The 13,459-nt window shown below is 51.0% G+C and overlaps 1 protein-coding gene across 2 annotated transcripts; it reads right to left on the bottom strand.

The window, feature by feature from the left end:
* Positions 1-67: 67 nt before the first annotated feature.
* On the bottom strand, positions 68-11,945 carry LOC146420665 (interleukin-12 receptor subunit beta-2-like). Of its 2 annotated transcripts, XM_085048041.1 has the most exons (14): positions 11,336-11,944; positions 9,208-9,273; positions 8,509-8,820; positions 7,992-8,106; positions 7,592-7,767; positions 7,271-7,410; positions 6,482-6,626; positions 4,812-4,891; positions 3,040-3,256; positions 2,300-2,500; positions 1,666-1,767; positions 1,432-1,587; positions 613-750; positions 68-302 (listed from the first exon to the last, which is right to left on the bottom strand). In XM_085048041.1, the coding sequence occupies exons 2-14, from the start codon at positions 9,263-9,265 to the stop codon at positions 211-213; spliced, it is 1,932 nt and encodes a 643-aa protein (XP_084904167.1). In that variant the 5' UTR covers positions 9,266-9,273; positions 11,336-11,944; the 3' UTR covers positions 68-210. The 2 variants fall into 2 exon arrangements, with proteins under 2 accessions (XP_084904167.1, XP_084904166.1); XM_085048040.1 differs by lacking the exon at positions 68-302 and having other exon boundaries at positions 326-750; positions 11,336-11,945.
* Between the last annotated feature and the right edge of the window lie 1,514 nt (positions 11,946-13,459).

The following is a 13,459-nucleotide window of genomic DNA, read 5'->3' as shown; positions in this document are numbered from 1 at the left end:
TACACAGAGAAGCTGTGGCTGCCCCTGGATCCCTGAAATGTCCAAGGCCAGGCTGGATGGGGCTTGGAGCAGCCTGGGACAGTGGAAGGTGTCCCTGCCTGGCAGGGGTGCCACTGGATGGGATTTAAGGTCCCTTCCAACCCACACCAGTCTGAGATTTAATCCCTTCTAACCATCCCAGTTTTCTTGGGACACACCAGAGGGATCCACTCACACTTTCCTCGCTGGAGGCACAGAGCAAACGCAGGCTGAGAGGATGAAGAAGCTGCAGATGAGCACCAGAGTCACCCAGCCCCTGGCACCTGAAATGCAGAGCAGCCACCATTCAGCTCCACCAAAAAGATGGAAAAAACCCCAAATCTTTCTGTGCTCCTTGAATAAATCACCCTTCAGCTCCGAGGAAACATCTCAGCACAGAACTGGGAGCTTAGCGGCAGAGACACCACATCTTCAGACCAGCTGAAACTACAAACCTTCAGCAACTGAAGAACACCAAGCGACCTTCAGAATGCCTGCAGAGCTCCAGGAACTCAAGAGGAGCAGGAAAGGCATTCCCAAGCTGTGGAGAAGGGAAATCCAAGGGCAAGGACCGCCCTGGCGAGGGTTCCTTACTTTCCAGGCAGACGCTGGCGCTGTTGCCCCGAGGTCCCTCCCCGGCTGCTGTCACCGCTGTCATCCAAAGGTCGTGGTGCTCCCCGGGCTCCAGGTCAGCGATGTACAGGGAGTGAGGAGCTTTCCCGGCAGGAACGGCTGGAGGGAAAAGCGGGATGGAAATGGAGAGCCTGGCACGGGATTTTACTGTGGTCAGCTGGAATGGGGCTCTGAATAAAGCTGGGAAGGGGAGGAGGAGGGAGAGGAAGGAGAGAAGAAAAGGAGGAGGAGGAAGAGGAGAAAAGGAGAAGAGGAAGAAGAGGAGGAGGAATAAGGGGAAAAGAGGAAGAAGAATAAAAGGAAAAAGAGGAGGAGAGGAAGAAGGAGAGGAGGAGAAGAGGAAGAAGAGGAGGAATAAGAGGAAAAGAGGAAGAAGAATAAGAGGAAAAAGGAGTGAGAGGAAGAAAGAGAAGAAGAGGAGGAAGAAAGAGAAGTAGAGAAGGAAGAAGAGGAGGAGGAATAAAGAAACAGAATATGAAGAAGAATAAGAGAAAAAGGAAGAGGAGGAAGAAGAACTAGAGGAGGAATAGGAAGAAGAATAAGAGGAAAAAAAGTAGAGGAGAAGGAAGAAGAACAGGAATATGAGGAGGAGGAAGAGAAAGAAGAAAAATATAAAAGAGGAATAAGAAGAGGAGGAAAAAAAAATAAGAGGAGGAGGGAAAGGAAGCAGCAGGGAGAAACCTGATAGTTCCACACTGAAAGCAACTCAGAATGACCCCACAGGAGACCTTCAGCGACGAAAAGGCAGCAGGAGAAGCATTTCCAGCCCCAGGCACTCACCATAGAGCTGGGGCTGGCCCTGCCCGTCCCTCCTCTGCAGGTAGATGTGGTAGGCAGTGATGCAGCCCCTCTGCTGGGCAGCTGGGATCTCCTGCCAGGAAACCAGGACACCACTGGCCCAGGGGGCTGTGAACATCTGGGGTCCAACCGCTGGGGCTGCAGGACACAGGGCTGGCTTTAGAGCTGAGCTTCAGGTGCCTTAAAAGCACCTGGGAGAGCATTGCTGTGCTTTACCTTGGGCTGTGGAGTTTCCCCTGACGGATGCTGCCTGTCCAGCTCTGTCCTGATAAAGTGCAGACACGTGGATCTGATAGCAGAAATGATCTCTGATGTGCTCTGGAGAGAGAAATTAAAATTGGGGAGTTGATGGTTAAAGCATTTGCAGTCAGGGCAGAAATATTGCATCAGCAGCTTAAATCTGAGATTAGTCTTGTGATTGTTGGTAGATCTTTCATACAGAAGGGGAAGAAATTTTCTCTGATCAACACATCTCAGCAGAGTCTTAGTAGGCTTTAATCTGAAAATTAATGGTTTCCCATTGCTGGAGGGCAGGGATGGATGGGATATGGGGAAGGAATTTCTGGCTGGGAGGGTGGAGAGAGGCTGGGACAGAATTCCCAGAGAAGCTGTGGCTGGCCCTGGATCCCTGGAAGTGATTTTAGTAAAAATTAGAGAAATATAGAAATACAGAATCCCAGATTTGGGTTGGGAGAGACCTTAAAGCCCCTCCAGCCCCAGGGATACATTCCCCTACCCCAGGCTGCTCCAACCTAGCCTTGGAGGCCAAATTCAGACCTGATTTGTTGCCTAAAATACTTTCCAACCAAGCTGTTGCACTCCTCACAGCCCAGCCCAGGGTGGCACCTACCTGCTATCACCGTGCTCAGGTGGGAAGGTGACAGCTTCACCCAGGAGCGCTGGGGCTGCAGCTGGGGGTCCCTCGGGGACTCTGCCCACTCCACCACGTACCCCCCGAGGGGCACAGCAGCTCCAGCAGGGGGGCTCCAGCTCACCAGGATGCTGCTGTTGCCCAGGGCCACGGCAGAGACTCGCTGGGGAGGGGGCAGATCTGGCAGGGGAGAACAAAAACCACCGTCAGCACAAAGCTATCGCAGCCTGAAGTTAAAAAAATAAAGTTTGATGGTTGGGTTTTACTGGGTCTCACCCACTCTGGCACCATGGGAAGGATGAAAATGAACTGTAAGTAAAGAAAAGGTGATCGTGGAAGGGTGAGGGTTGTGCTGGTAGGAAAAGTCACATTGTTGTCTTCTGTCCTGGAACACCCACAGAAGTGCTTGGCTGTGCCACCCCAAACCCCAGGAGATCCCAACACCCTGGAGATGGAGCCACAAAACAGGCTGTGGGGCTGCTGGGGTGATTCCAGAGGAGGAATGGGGATGTCCCAAGGGCTGGAGCCCCTCTGGGGTGTTCAGAACTGGGGGTGCTCAGCTGGATAACACCACAGGGAAAATCAGATCTGCAGATCCCCAAATCCCACTGGGATAGCCCTGGATGAGCAGAACGCTGTGGGACCAAACAGCTGCAGGTCTGTGGCACACAGCAGAGCCCTGGAGTTACTGCAAGCCATCCAGAGCAGCAGAAGCTTACCCTGGCTGCCCAGGCGGGTCAGGACGGCAGCAGGGGGGGAGCTGCCCCGGGAGTTGCGGGCAGTGACAGTGACCCTGTGGCTCACCCTGGGGGTGACCCTGCAGAAGCTGGTCTGGGTGGTGTGGTGGGATTGTTCTGGGAGCTCCCCGTGCTGCAGGCCTGCCCAGGTCACTGTGTACCCCAGGATTGTCCCTCCTGCCTCCGACCTGCTCAGAGCCTGTGGGGGAAAGAGCAGCTGTCAGTGTGTTTGACAAAGGGGTGGGAAAGCTGGAGAGGGACTGGGGACAGGGATGGAGGGACAGGACACAGGGAATGGCTTTAGGGTGGAAGTGGAGAGATTCAGATGAGATATTGGGAAGGAATTGTTCCCTGGTAGGGGCTGGGATGGAATTCCTAGAGAAGCTGTGGCTGTCCCTGGATCCCTGACAGAGTCCAAGGCCAGGCTGGACAATTGGAACACCCTGGGACAGTGGGAGGTGTCCCTGCCATGGCAGGGGTGGCACTGAATTGGCTTTAAGGTCCTTCCCAACCCAAACCACTCCATGATCTATTTTCCCCATTTAATTCCAGTTTAATGAAGCTCCTTCTCTGTGAGGTGCTGATTTTTCCAGCAGCAGCCCAGCTGGGGACAGTGAAACACTTCCTGCCCTGCAGATAGATTCAAACCACACTTCTCACCAGGTGGGGAAAAAAAAGATTATTAACAACACAGCTGGATTTGTCAAATTGAGCAAGTTTTGATTTGGAGGGAAAACTTGGATTTTACTTCAAGCCACGATAAGGAATTATTGAACTGGAAGCACTCAGAACACACATCTCTGAGGTCTGGGTGACACCACACCCTGGGTTTTGCTCCCCTCTGCACTTGTACTCCCAGTTTCAGTTTCCTGATGTTTCTGTGACATGAATTCTTCAGTTTGGCTGATTTTTGTCATAACAAAACAAAGCCTGAGGCACCAACCAAAATGTTTGCAGCGTTCCTGGTGCTTTGGCAGTGCCTCAGGACACAGACAGAGCTGGAACCACTATGAAAACCTGCTGAAATTAAATTTTAAACCCTTTTTTTTTTTGGCATTTTTTGGCGTTTGGCTGGTAGTAAGAGCACATTTCTCACAGGATGTTGTGCTGAGGCTCAGCCTTTGGCTTTGAAGCTGCTGTGAAAACCCCAAATGCAGTTTATTACCCTGTTTTATGAATGATGCTGCAGGAAGTCACTTCTGATAAAGAAAGTGCTGCAAGATAAAGGTCTTCGAGTTAAAGCCACAACCTCTGGGGTCACAGAATCTCATGAGAATTTCTGCTTTCACTCCCACTGGGGCTCTTGCTGGTGTGGGGGGAAAAACAGTGAATTTTTTACCCAACTCTGGAGGGGTTTAACCCAAATTCTGTGTGGGGTTTTGGCCCCCAACTCTGCCCTCCAGACCCCAAAAATGCTGTCAGCTGGGAAAGCTGGAGAGGAGCTTTGGACAAAGGGATGGAGGGACAGGACACAGGGACAGATGATCCCATGCTTTCCATCCTCTGGCTGGTGGATTTGCCCCCAAAAATCCAGAGATAAATGGGTCAGGAAAGCTGAGGTGACAGGAGGTGGCAGAGCTTGGCTCCTCAAGGTCCCTGAGCAGCACAAACTCATCACATCCTTTTGTGAGCTCTGAGCAGAAAAATTACAATGTGGGATTGCAATTCCTTCCAATTCCTTCCATTTGGGGAAGGAATTGTTCCCTGGGAGGGCAGGAAAGCTGCTGCCCCTGCTGGGGTTTTGCTGAACTCACCTTCCAAAACAGGGAGAGGTTTTGGTGCTCAGAATCCACATCCTGCTGGCGATACCAAACATCCAAAATCCCAGTTGGCACTGGAGGGGAAGGAAAAGGGCAGCAGTGGGAATGGCTGGGGTTTGCAGCCAACAAACAAGGCGAGGGCAGGAAAAGGAGGTAAAACCCCTGAGAAAATTCAGATTTAACCTTTAAAAAGTAGGTAAAACCCCTGAGAAAATTGAGATTTCAGCTTTAAAAAGTAGGTAAAACCCCTGAGAAAATTCATGATTTAAGCTTTAAAATGCCCCTGCAAGGCTGCAGGAGGTGATAGCCCACGTTGGGTGTTGTTTGGCTGTGTTTAGGATGGGAATAATCGGAAGAATGAGCCATAAATCCAAGGAGGGGTTTGGATCTGCTGCTGCCTTCATCCTGCCCTCGGTAATCCCAGGGAAAGCCACACATCAAAGGCACTGCTTTAGCTCCTGAATTTGCATCAATTGGAGGCTTGTGAAGGTCCTTGGGGTTGGTGGGATCTGCAGGATTTCCCTGTCTGGCTCTAGGCAATAAATGCCTTTAACAGCTTGTCTGGGGTGGCTTAAAACCCAAAATCCTTCCACAATTCCCACTGGAAACTCCTGATGTTTCAAACAAACCTATGTCTGGGGTGGCTTAAAACCCAGCTCCTTCCACAATTCCCACTGGAAACTCCTGATGCTTCGAATAAACCTCCCAAAATAATTTGGGAGCTTTATATTCAGGGGAAGCTCCGGCTGGTGGATTTGCCCCCAAAAATCCAGAGATAAATGTGTCAGGAAAGCTGAGGTGACAGGAGGTGACAGAGCTTGGCCCCTCAAGGTCCCTGAGCAGCACAAACTCATCACATCCCTTCGAGAGCTCCAAGCAGAGAAATCAGAAGGTGGGATTGCATCTGCTGCCCTCCAGCCTGGCTTTGGAAGCTCATCAACCACATGGGCAAGGCAGGATTTCAGCAGTTTGCACTAAAAGATGCAGGAAAAAAAGGAATTTCTCGTTGGAAAGGTGCAATTTTGGGGTTTGCAGTGAGACAACTCGTGGAGAACTAGAGTTGCTCTGACAGAGTGGTGATGATGCACTCAGAGCTTCTCATCTGCAGCCTCCCCTGGTGTGAGGGCAGAAAATGCTCCCTGATCAGCTAAAAACCTTCTCATCCTCCCCCTGGCTGGCTCTGGGGGTGATGACCACAAACTCAGGGTGCGACGAGAAAGGGCAGAAAAGTGCCGAGAGGAAGGTGGGGGAGGCAAGGAAAAGTTCACACCTCCCTCGTCAATCAATGCTCCTTACAGAAAGTGCTGCTGCGGCAGAGGGAGATGGGCTGAGTGAGAACTGCACCAACCTCCCAGTAATTCACAAAAAACGGCAGCCAGGAGATCAGAGAATCACAGAGTGAGGAGGGTTGGATGAGACCTTAAATTACATCTCCTTCCAGCTCCTCCAGCTGTTCTCAGCCAGCTCTGGAAATTCCTGTTTCACGAGGAACACCAACAGCTTCACCTCCCGTTCGTTAAAAAAAGCAATTTTCTCCCACAGAAACTTCTCTCTTGGCTCCGGGTCTGGCTCTAGATTCTCCACCAAACCACCCAGCTCAGTTTGGCCTCAGCAGCTGGAGTTTCCCGCGGGCTGCAGAGCAGTTTTGGGGCAGATTGCCTTACCTGCGGCTGGAGTTGTGCTCTGCCTGCTGCTCCAGTCGCTCCACAGCCCTCGCCGCGGGAGGAGCTTGCAGCTCGCCTGGAACTCGTAGGCTGTGTCAGGCTCCAGCCCCTGCAGGTGATATGTCTCCCTGCTGAGGATTTCCACCTTCAGTGGGGATAAAAAACACGAGGAGAAAGGGAAAAGGAGTTGTAGGCAGTGGGAAGTTGGGTTAGAAATGCCCAGGTGAAGCCCAGCCAGACACAGCTTTAAAAACAGGAGGAAATCTCTGATCTGAGGCAGCTTTAGTAAGTCAAGGAATGATGTGAGGAATCATCAGGCTTTCAGTGCTTCACCTGAAGAATCCCTCATTGATTATATGCCAATAATGGAATCTCTGTTTGAGGGATTTGCTCAGCACCCAGCAAAATGTTTCTTTTGCCACTTAAAGTAATGAAATGATGGAATGGTTTGGGTTGGGAGAGAGCTTAAAGCCCATCCAGTGCCATGGCAGGGACACCTCCACCGTCCCAGGCTGCTCCAGCCTGGCCTTGGACACTGCCAGGGATCCAGGGGCAGCCACAGCTTCTCTGGGAATTCCATCCCAGGCAGAAATTCCTTCCCAATCTCCCATCCATCCCTGCCCTCTGGCAGTGGGAAGCCATTCCCTGTGTCCTGTCCCTCCATCCCTTGTCCCCAGTCCCTCTGCAGCTCTCCTGGAGCTCCTTCAGGCCCTGGCAGGAGCTCTGAGCTCTCCCTGGAGCTTCTCCTCCCCAGCAGGTCCCTAACTCCCTCTCCCCCAGGAGGATTACCGAGCTCCAGGAGAGCCTGCTGAGGGGTCGATATCTCAGCCTGCAGTGCTGGGCTTGTGCTTCATGGTGCCACAACAAGGTGCAGCTGGTGGCAGAAGAATTATCAAATTCCACTGAAAAGCTGGGAGGATGTGGCTTCACTGGCAGCAAACAGAAAGAAACAGCTTAGGGAGAGCACAGAATATGGGGGGTTAGGTGGAAAATGGGATTACTGCTGTAGGCTGGATGGATGATTTTTCCAAGAGGTTTAAAGTGCCCAGAATGTTTTCAGATTTTCCCAGAGGGCTGGGGCTGACTGAGAGGTGGGCAGTGGATCTTTACCTATGTCCATTAACGTGAAGGTGAGTGGCTGGGAAGAGGCATTTCCTAATTCATTGGAGGCAGAAACCACCACGGTGTAATTGGAGTCAAAATCCAGCTTGCTCAGGGCCTGAGAGCCAAACCCCTGACTGGGATTTTCCTCTGGGAAGCAAAAGGCATCGGTGCCATTGGAGAGCCTGGAGTGAAGGAAAGGTTTGGTTACATTTTTGTGGAGCAAGAAAGGTGAATTTTGGGTGGGTGGGGACAATTCCCTATCCGGAGGGATGGCTTGGGACACCCTTTTGGTCTGCTGGACCCTGAGGGAGCTCCCTGCAGCAGGGCATGGTCAGAAATCCCCTCCAGGGTGAAATTAGGTGTTAATTCCGTTTACAGGACCTGTAATAAAATCCTCATTGCTTACTCTATTCCATAGGTGGTGGGGAGGTAGGTGAGCCTTCCTCTGTCCCAGGTGCAGGTGGGATGTCCCCCTGTCCCCTGCTGGATGCAGGACACGTTCCTGGGCTCATCTGGAGGGTCTGAAACACAAATTCCTGTCAGTTTTGCAACCACAGCCTGGTCTGAGCTGGACTTTTAAAGGTTTTTCAGTCCAACATCTTCAACCAGGCCAGGCTGCTCAGAGCTCCACCCAGCCTGGCCTGCAGTGCTCCTTCCCTAAAGGTGGTGGAGACACTTCAGGAGATGTTTGGCAGGGAGGATGCTCTTTGCCCCGAGCTGGCAGGTTTACTGAACCTCTCTCCCCTGAGGAACAACAGAGCTGGAATAACAATTCCAGACAGGAATATTTCCAACAGGAAAAGTCCCTCCCAGCCTCCCCCTGTCCTGCACAAAGCCACCCCTGCCAGTGTCCCCCAGGTGGCTCAGAGGTGCCACAGGGAAGCTTTAAAAACCAGGACTAACCAAGAACTAACTTTCCTTACTTCCACAGCGGATATCGACGCCACACACCAGTTTTGTCTTGTCACAGATGGCTTTGCAGCTGAAGGTGTGCTTGCCGTAGGTGGTGACCAGGAAGGTTTTGCTGACAGAGCCACCCCAGCTTCGGATCTGCTCCGAGTTGTTGAGGAAAATCGCTGCCCAGCAGCTGGCGGCGCCCAGCTGGCAGGACAGGGTGACGTTGGTGCCACGCCGGATGGCACAGGCGGTGCTGGCTGTCATGTTCCCCTTGTCGCACACTCCCGCAGCGCCGCGGGCAGCTCTGCTGGCGCTCACCGCCCCCTTCCTGCAGGATTCTGCGAGAAAATGGGAAAACGAACTCCAACAGGCATCCAGAGCTTCCCTCCAGGACATGCTGTGCTCCAGGAGGAGTGTCCCTGGATGTGGAGAAATTCCTGGATGTGCCCAGTTTGGGATCAACAGCCACGGGATCTCTCCCAATCCCCAAAAACAGCACAGCCCCAGGTAAAAACTGCTTTTATTGGGGATTTAAAAATGCCAGCGGACACTCTGTGGGGTGGTTTTCTCACACACCCAGCAGCTCCACCAAATAACTCCCTGCAGAATTTGTCAGCAACTCTTTGCTCTCCAGTGGCACTGGGAGGGGAAGCTGGGAAAATCCCACCCTAATTAGGCTGAGTGCTTCATTAATCGCTCTGTAGGAGGAAACACCTCTTTCTCACCTGCTGTGAAGTGCAGCACCAACAAAATCGCTGAGGGCACCATCCATGCAAATGGCATTTTGGTCCCTGGAGAGAAACGATTTCTGGTTATCAGCTCCTAAAAATCGGGGATTTTATATACAAATCTGCGTTTTATTACTTTGCTACTTTACCACTTCAGATAATCTCAAATGCTCATTTCCTGAGGTATTTCTAATGACCATCCCCGTGTTTTATTGAAAGCCAGAGGCTGTGCTGCTCAGCCTTGCAGCAGTGGCTCAGCTCACCCGAAACTTCTCGCCCAGTGCCTCCTGGAGGTGATTCGCTAGTGCCAGGATGAGCAATCACAGCTCCGGGGCTCTTCAGGGAAATGCTCTGCCTTCCAATAACCTGCTGTGTGAACAGCCTGCTGCTGGCAGCACAGCTGCCCAAAACACCCCGGAAAGGGGCAAAAAACAGCCTCACTTGGGGTCATTTAGTCAGAGGTGCAGCTGGGGAAGTGCTGAAGATGTGACCTTGTAGAGTGTGATTGGAGTAAAGGATGAGGAACTGCTGAGGAACAACCTCCAGCTCAGAGCTGAGATATAGGGGAAATAAAGGGGAAAAATAACAGGGAAAAATAATAAATATAACAGGGAAAAATAAATATAACAGGGAAAAATAAATATAACAGGGAAAAATAAATATAACAGGGAAAAATAAATATAACAGGGAAAAACATAACAGGGAAAAACCCATATTCCACAGCAATGAGGGAAACTGGGTACAGAAATACAGAGGGCATTGATTGTCCTGTGGCAGGAGGTGCAGGGAGTCTGGAGGTGTCTGTGAGGTGCCAGGCTGTGCCTGCTCGTGCCTCATCTCCAAAATTTGGAGAGTCCCAGGGCCACTCTGTGCCCCCTGGCTGTGCCACAGGGACTCTGGCTGTCACTGCAGCCCCCGAGCTCGGGAAGGAAAGCAGCTGAGAAGCACCACAGCTCCAGAGCTGGCTTTCAACCCCAATTCTCCTAGAACAGCTCCTCTGGGGGTTCCAGGAACTCACAGGAACAACAGGCTGGTGAGCGATGGAAAGAGGAACATCTCAGTCATTCCACCCACCGAAAACACTGTTTGTGCCCAAATCTTACACAGAGCTGATTACTGACACTGGCTGCGTTTTTAGGGAATCTTTCCTGCTCTCTGCATTCCCTCTCAGGCTCTGTGACGATGGTGGCACCCAGGTCACCCCACAGCCTTGGAGAGAAAGAGAAAAGAAAAGAGAAAAAGAGAAAAAGAGAAAAAGAGAAAAAGAGAAAAGAGAAAAGAAGAGAAGAGAAGAGAAGAGAAGAGAAGAGAAGAGAAGAGAAGAGAAGAGAAGAGAAGAGAAGAGAAGAGAAGAGAGAAAAGAAGAGAAGAGAAGAGAAGAGAAGAGAAGAGAAGAGAAGAGAAGAGAAGAGAAGAGAAGAGAAGAGAGAAAAGAGAAGAGAGAAAAGAGAAGAGAGAAAAGAGAAGAGAGAAAAGAGAAGAGAAGAGAGAAAAGAAAAAAGAGAAAAGAGAAAAGAGAAAAGAGAAAAGAGAAAAGAGAAAAGAGAAAAGAGAAAAGAGAAAAGAGAAAAGAGAAAAGAGAAAAGAAAAGAGAAAAGAAAAGAGAAAAGAGAAGAGAAAAGAAAAGAGAAAAGAGACGAAAACCCCAGCTTCCCTTGCCTGGAACAAGGTGCTTGTCCAGATATACATCTGCTCTTATTTTACCTTCTCTGTAAGGTGATTTTTGCTTTCTCTCCTTTTTTCAGCTCTCCCACAACCCACTGCCACACTTCACAGAGCTTCTAACAAATAAGTATTTTGCTATTATTGTTCCTTCTCTTTTCAATGGCATTTAGCAATTAATCAATGGCATAAACTCGATTTTCCTGACTGATTACGATCAGCTTTTTCTGCCTCCGACACCTCAGCACAGCTATTTCAACAGCTGTTCAAACGAGGGGACACGAAAATTTGCATCCTCAAGGGTCTCAAATTTTGCCTTTGAGTCTCCAACTGCTTCTCCTCCCTCCCAAAGCCTGGAGCATCACTCGGGCTCCTTTCCGGAGCTGCCGTTAATTAATTGCCGTTAATTAGCCCCGGCAGCTGGTACCCCCCGAAATTCCCAATATCAACAGCTTCTTTTTACCTCTTGTCTCCCCTCTGCCTTCATCAGTTCCCGTGGCTCTTCCCCTTTTCCAGAGTCCTTCCCAGCACAGCTCCACTCCACCACAGCAGGATTGGGATGGATCAAAACCAGGAAACCACCCGGAGCTCTGCAGAATCCAATCCCACCTCTCCTGCCGAATCCTCCTCCATGCACACCTCTCCTGCCTGCGCTGATTTCCCGGGAATGTTCACTCCTGGCTCCGCTGCCATCACAGGAATGGGGCTGTTTGCCTCACCCAGGGCATTTCACAGGGACCATGCTGAGCTGGTGGCTCAGGTGACCAGAGCTCTGTGTCGTGGTGACAGACAGCAGGAAATCACCAGCTCATCACCCTCTGTAAAACACTCTTGCTTCCTTTTTTTTTTTCTTCTTTCTTCTATTTTTTTCTTATTTCCTTTCTTTTCCCTTTAAAAAATGTTTGGCTTTTTTGCCCCGATTTTCTTTGCTGCTCTTCTCCTTCCCTTTATATTTTATCTTTCATCATTTTCCTTTTTTCTTTTTTCCCCTTTCTCTTTTCTTCTTTTGCATTTGTCTTTGTCTTTGTCTTTTTCCTTTTCCTTCTCTTTTAAAATTATTTTTCTCTTTCCTTTTTATTTTTATTTGTCCTTTTCCCTTTCCCTTCTTCCTTTTCTTATCCTTTTTCCTTCTTTTTTCCTCCTCACCTCTTCCTTTTCTTATTCCTTTTCTTCTTTTCTTTTCTTTTTTTTCTCTTCTCTTCTCTTTTATTTTTTCTTTTTTTTTCTTTTTTTTCTTTTTTTTTTTCTTTTTTCTTTTCTTTTTTCTTTTCCTTTCCCCCTTTCCTCAATTCTAAGCCCCAAACTCCGCTTTTTCCTACAATTCCTCCTCCATCGACTTCTTCTGACCACAAGACTCCAGAAAAAAAGGAGAAACCCCTCGGCAGCGACAAACCAGGAGGAAAAGGCGATGTTTCTGCAATCAGCTCCCTCCTGACCCCCCGGGCTGCAGGAGCAGAGCCCGAGCAGGCTGTCCGGTGCCAGCGGAGCTCAGCACGCTGTGCCAGCTGCCCGTGCCCGCCGCGGTGCCCAGCGGAGTCCCGAGTCGCCGGTTGTCCCCCGCGGGTGGCAGCGAGGCGCTGGGAAAGCCCCGGCGGCACCCTGTCGGGCTCGGGGTGGCTGTGGGGACACCAGGGTGCGGGGTGGGGACACTGCCAGGGGCTGCTGGTGGCTCTGGTGTCACCTCCGGGAGCTCGGGGAGCTGGAGAGCCTCAGCCGTAGGAGTGAGGACAGGAGGGGATGGGGAGTCACAGAATGCTGGATTCCGGAATGGTTTGGGATGGAAATGACCTGAAAGCTCATCCCATCCACCCCTGCCATGGCAGGGACACCTTCCACTGTCCCAGGCTGCTCCAAACCCAATGTCCAGCCTGGCCTTGGACACTGCCAGGGATCCAGGGGCAGCCACAGCTTCCCTGGGAATTCCATCCCAGCCCTCCCCACCCTCCCAGGAACAATTCCTTCCCAATATCCCATCCATCCCTGCCCTCTGGCAGTGGGAAACCATTCTGTCCTGTCCTTCCATCCCTTGTCCCCAGTCCCTCTCCAGCTCTCCTGGAGCTCCTTTAGGCCCTGGCAGGAGCTCTGAGCTCTCCCTGGATCTTCTCCTCTCCAGGTGAACATTCCCAGCTCTCCCAGCCTGGCTCCAGCCCTTCAGCAGCTCCATGGGTTCCTCTGGAATCTCTCCAGCAGCTCCATAACTTTCTTCTGGTTGACTTTCTTCTTCATCTCAGCCTCCTTGGCAGCTGAGCCGTGGATGTGTGGCCCAGCAGTGCTGAACCCCAGCAGCAGCAGCAGCAGAGTGAGCAATCCCTCCCTGCAGGGTGCCTGCTGGTTTTCCATCCCCAGCCTGTGCCAGCGACTCTCACTGAGTCTGCCTTCCCCCAGCAAGATGAAATGAGTCACTCAGCGTGGAAAACACAATTGTTCTGCTTCCTTCTGAACTTCTGTCCGAGCCAAGGAAGGATCCACAGGGAGGGTTTGGGTCCAGCAGTGCTGCTCGAGGAAATCGGATGATGCACAAAATACGTCGACATCTGTATCCTTTAGAGGTTCAAACTGTGGCTTTTTCTAATATTCTTGTGGCAAG

Source organism: Lichenostomus cassidix, unplaced genomic scaffold, assembly GCF_008360975.1.
Source record: "Lichenostomus cassidix isolate B80296 unplaced genomic scaffold, HeHo_3.0 HiC_scaffold_781, whole genome shotgun sequence".
NCBI lineage: Eukaryota > Metazoa > Chordata > Aves > Passeriformes > Meliphagidae > Lichenostomus > Lichenostomus cassidix.
The sequence above is the reverse complement of the archived record's forward strand: the minus strand, read 5'-3'. Positions and strand labels throughout refer to the sequence as shown.

Excerpts from the sequence above, each read along its gene's own strand:
- LOC146420665 (XM_085048040.1), bottom strand. The coding sequence starts at position 9,265 with ATGCCATTTGCATGGATGGTGCCCTCAGCGATTTTGTTGGTGCTGCAC. Across the intron at positions 7,768-7,991 it reads CCCACCACCTATGGAATAGA|GCTCTCCAATGGCACCGATG; the intron begins GTAAGCAATGAG and ends CCTTCACTCCAG. Across the intron at positions 6,627-7,270 it reads GCAGGCTCTCCTGGAGCTCG|GTGGAAATCCTCAGCAGGGA; the intron begins GTAATCCTCCTG and ends TCCCCACTGAAG.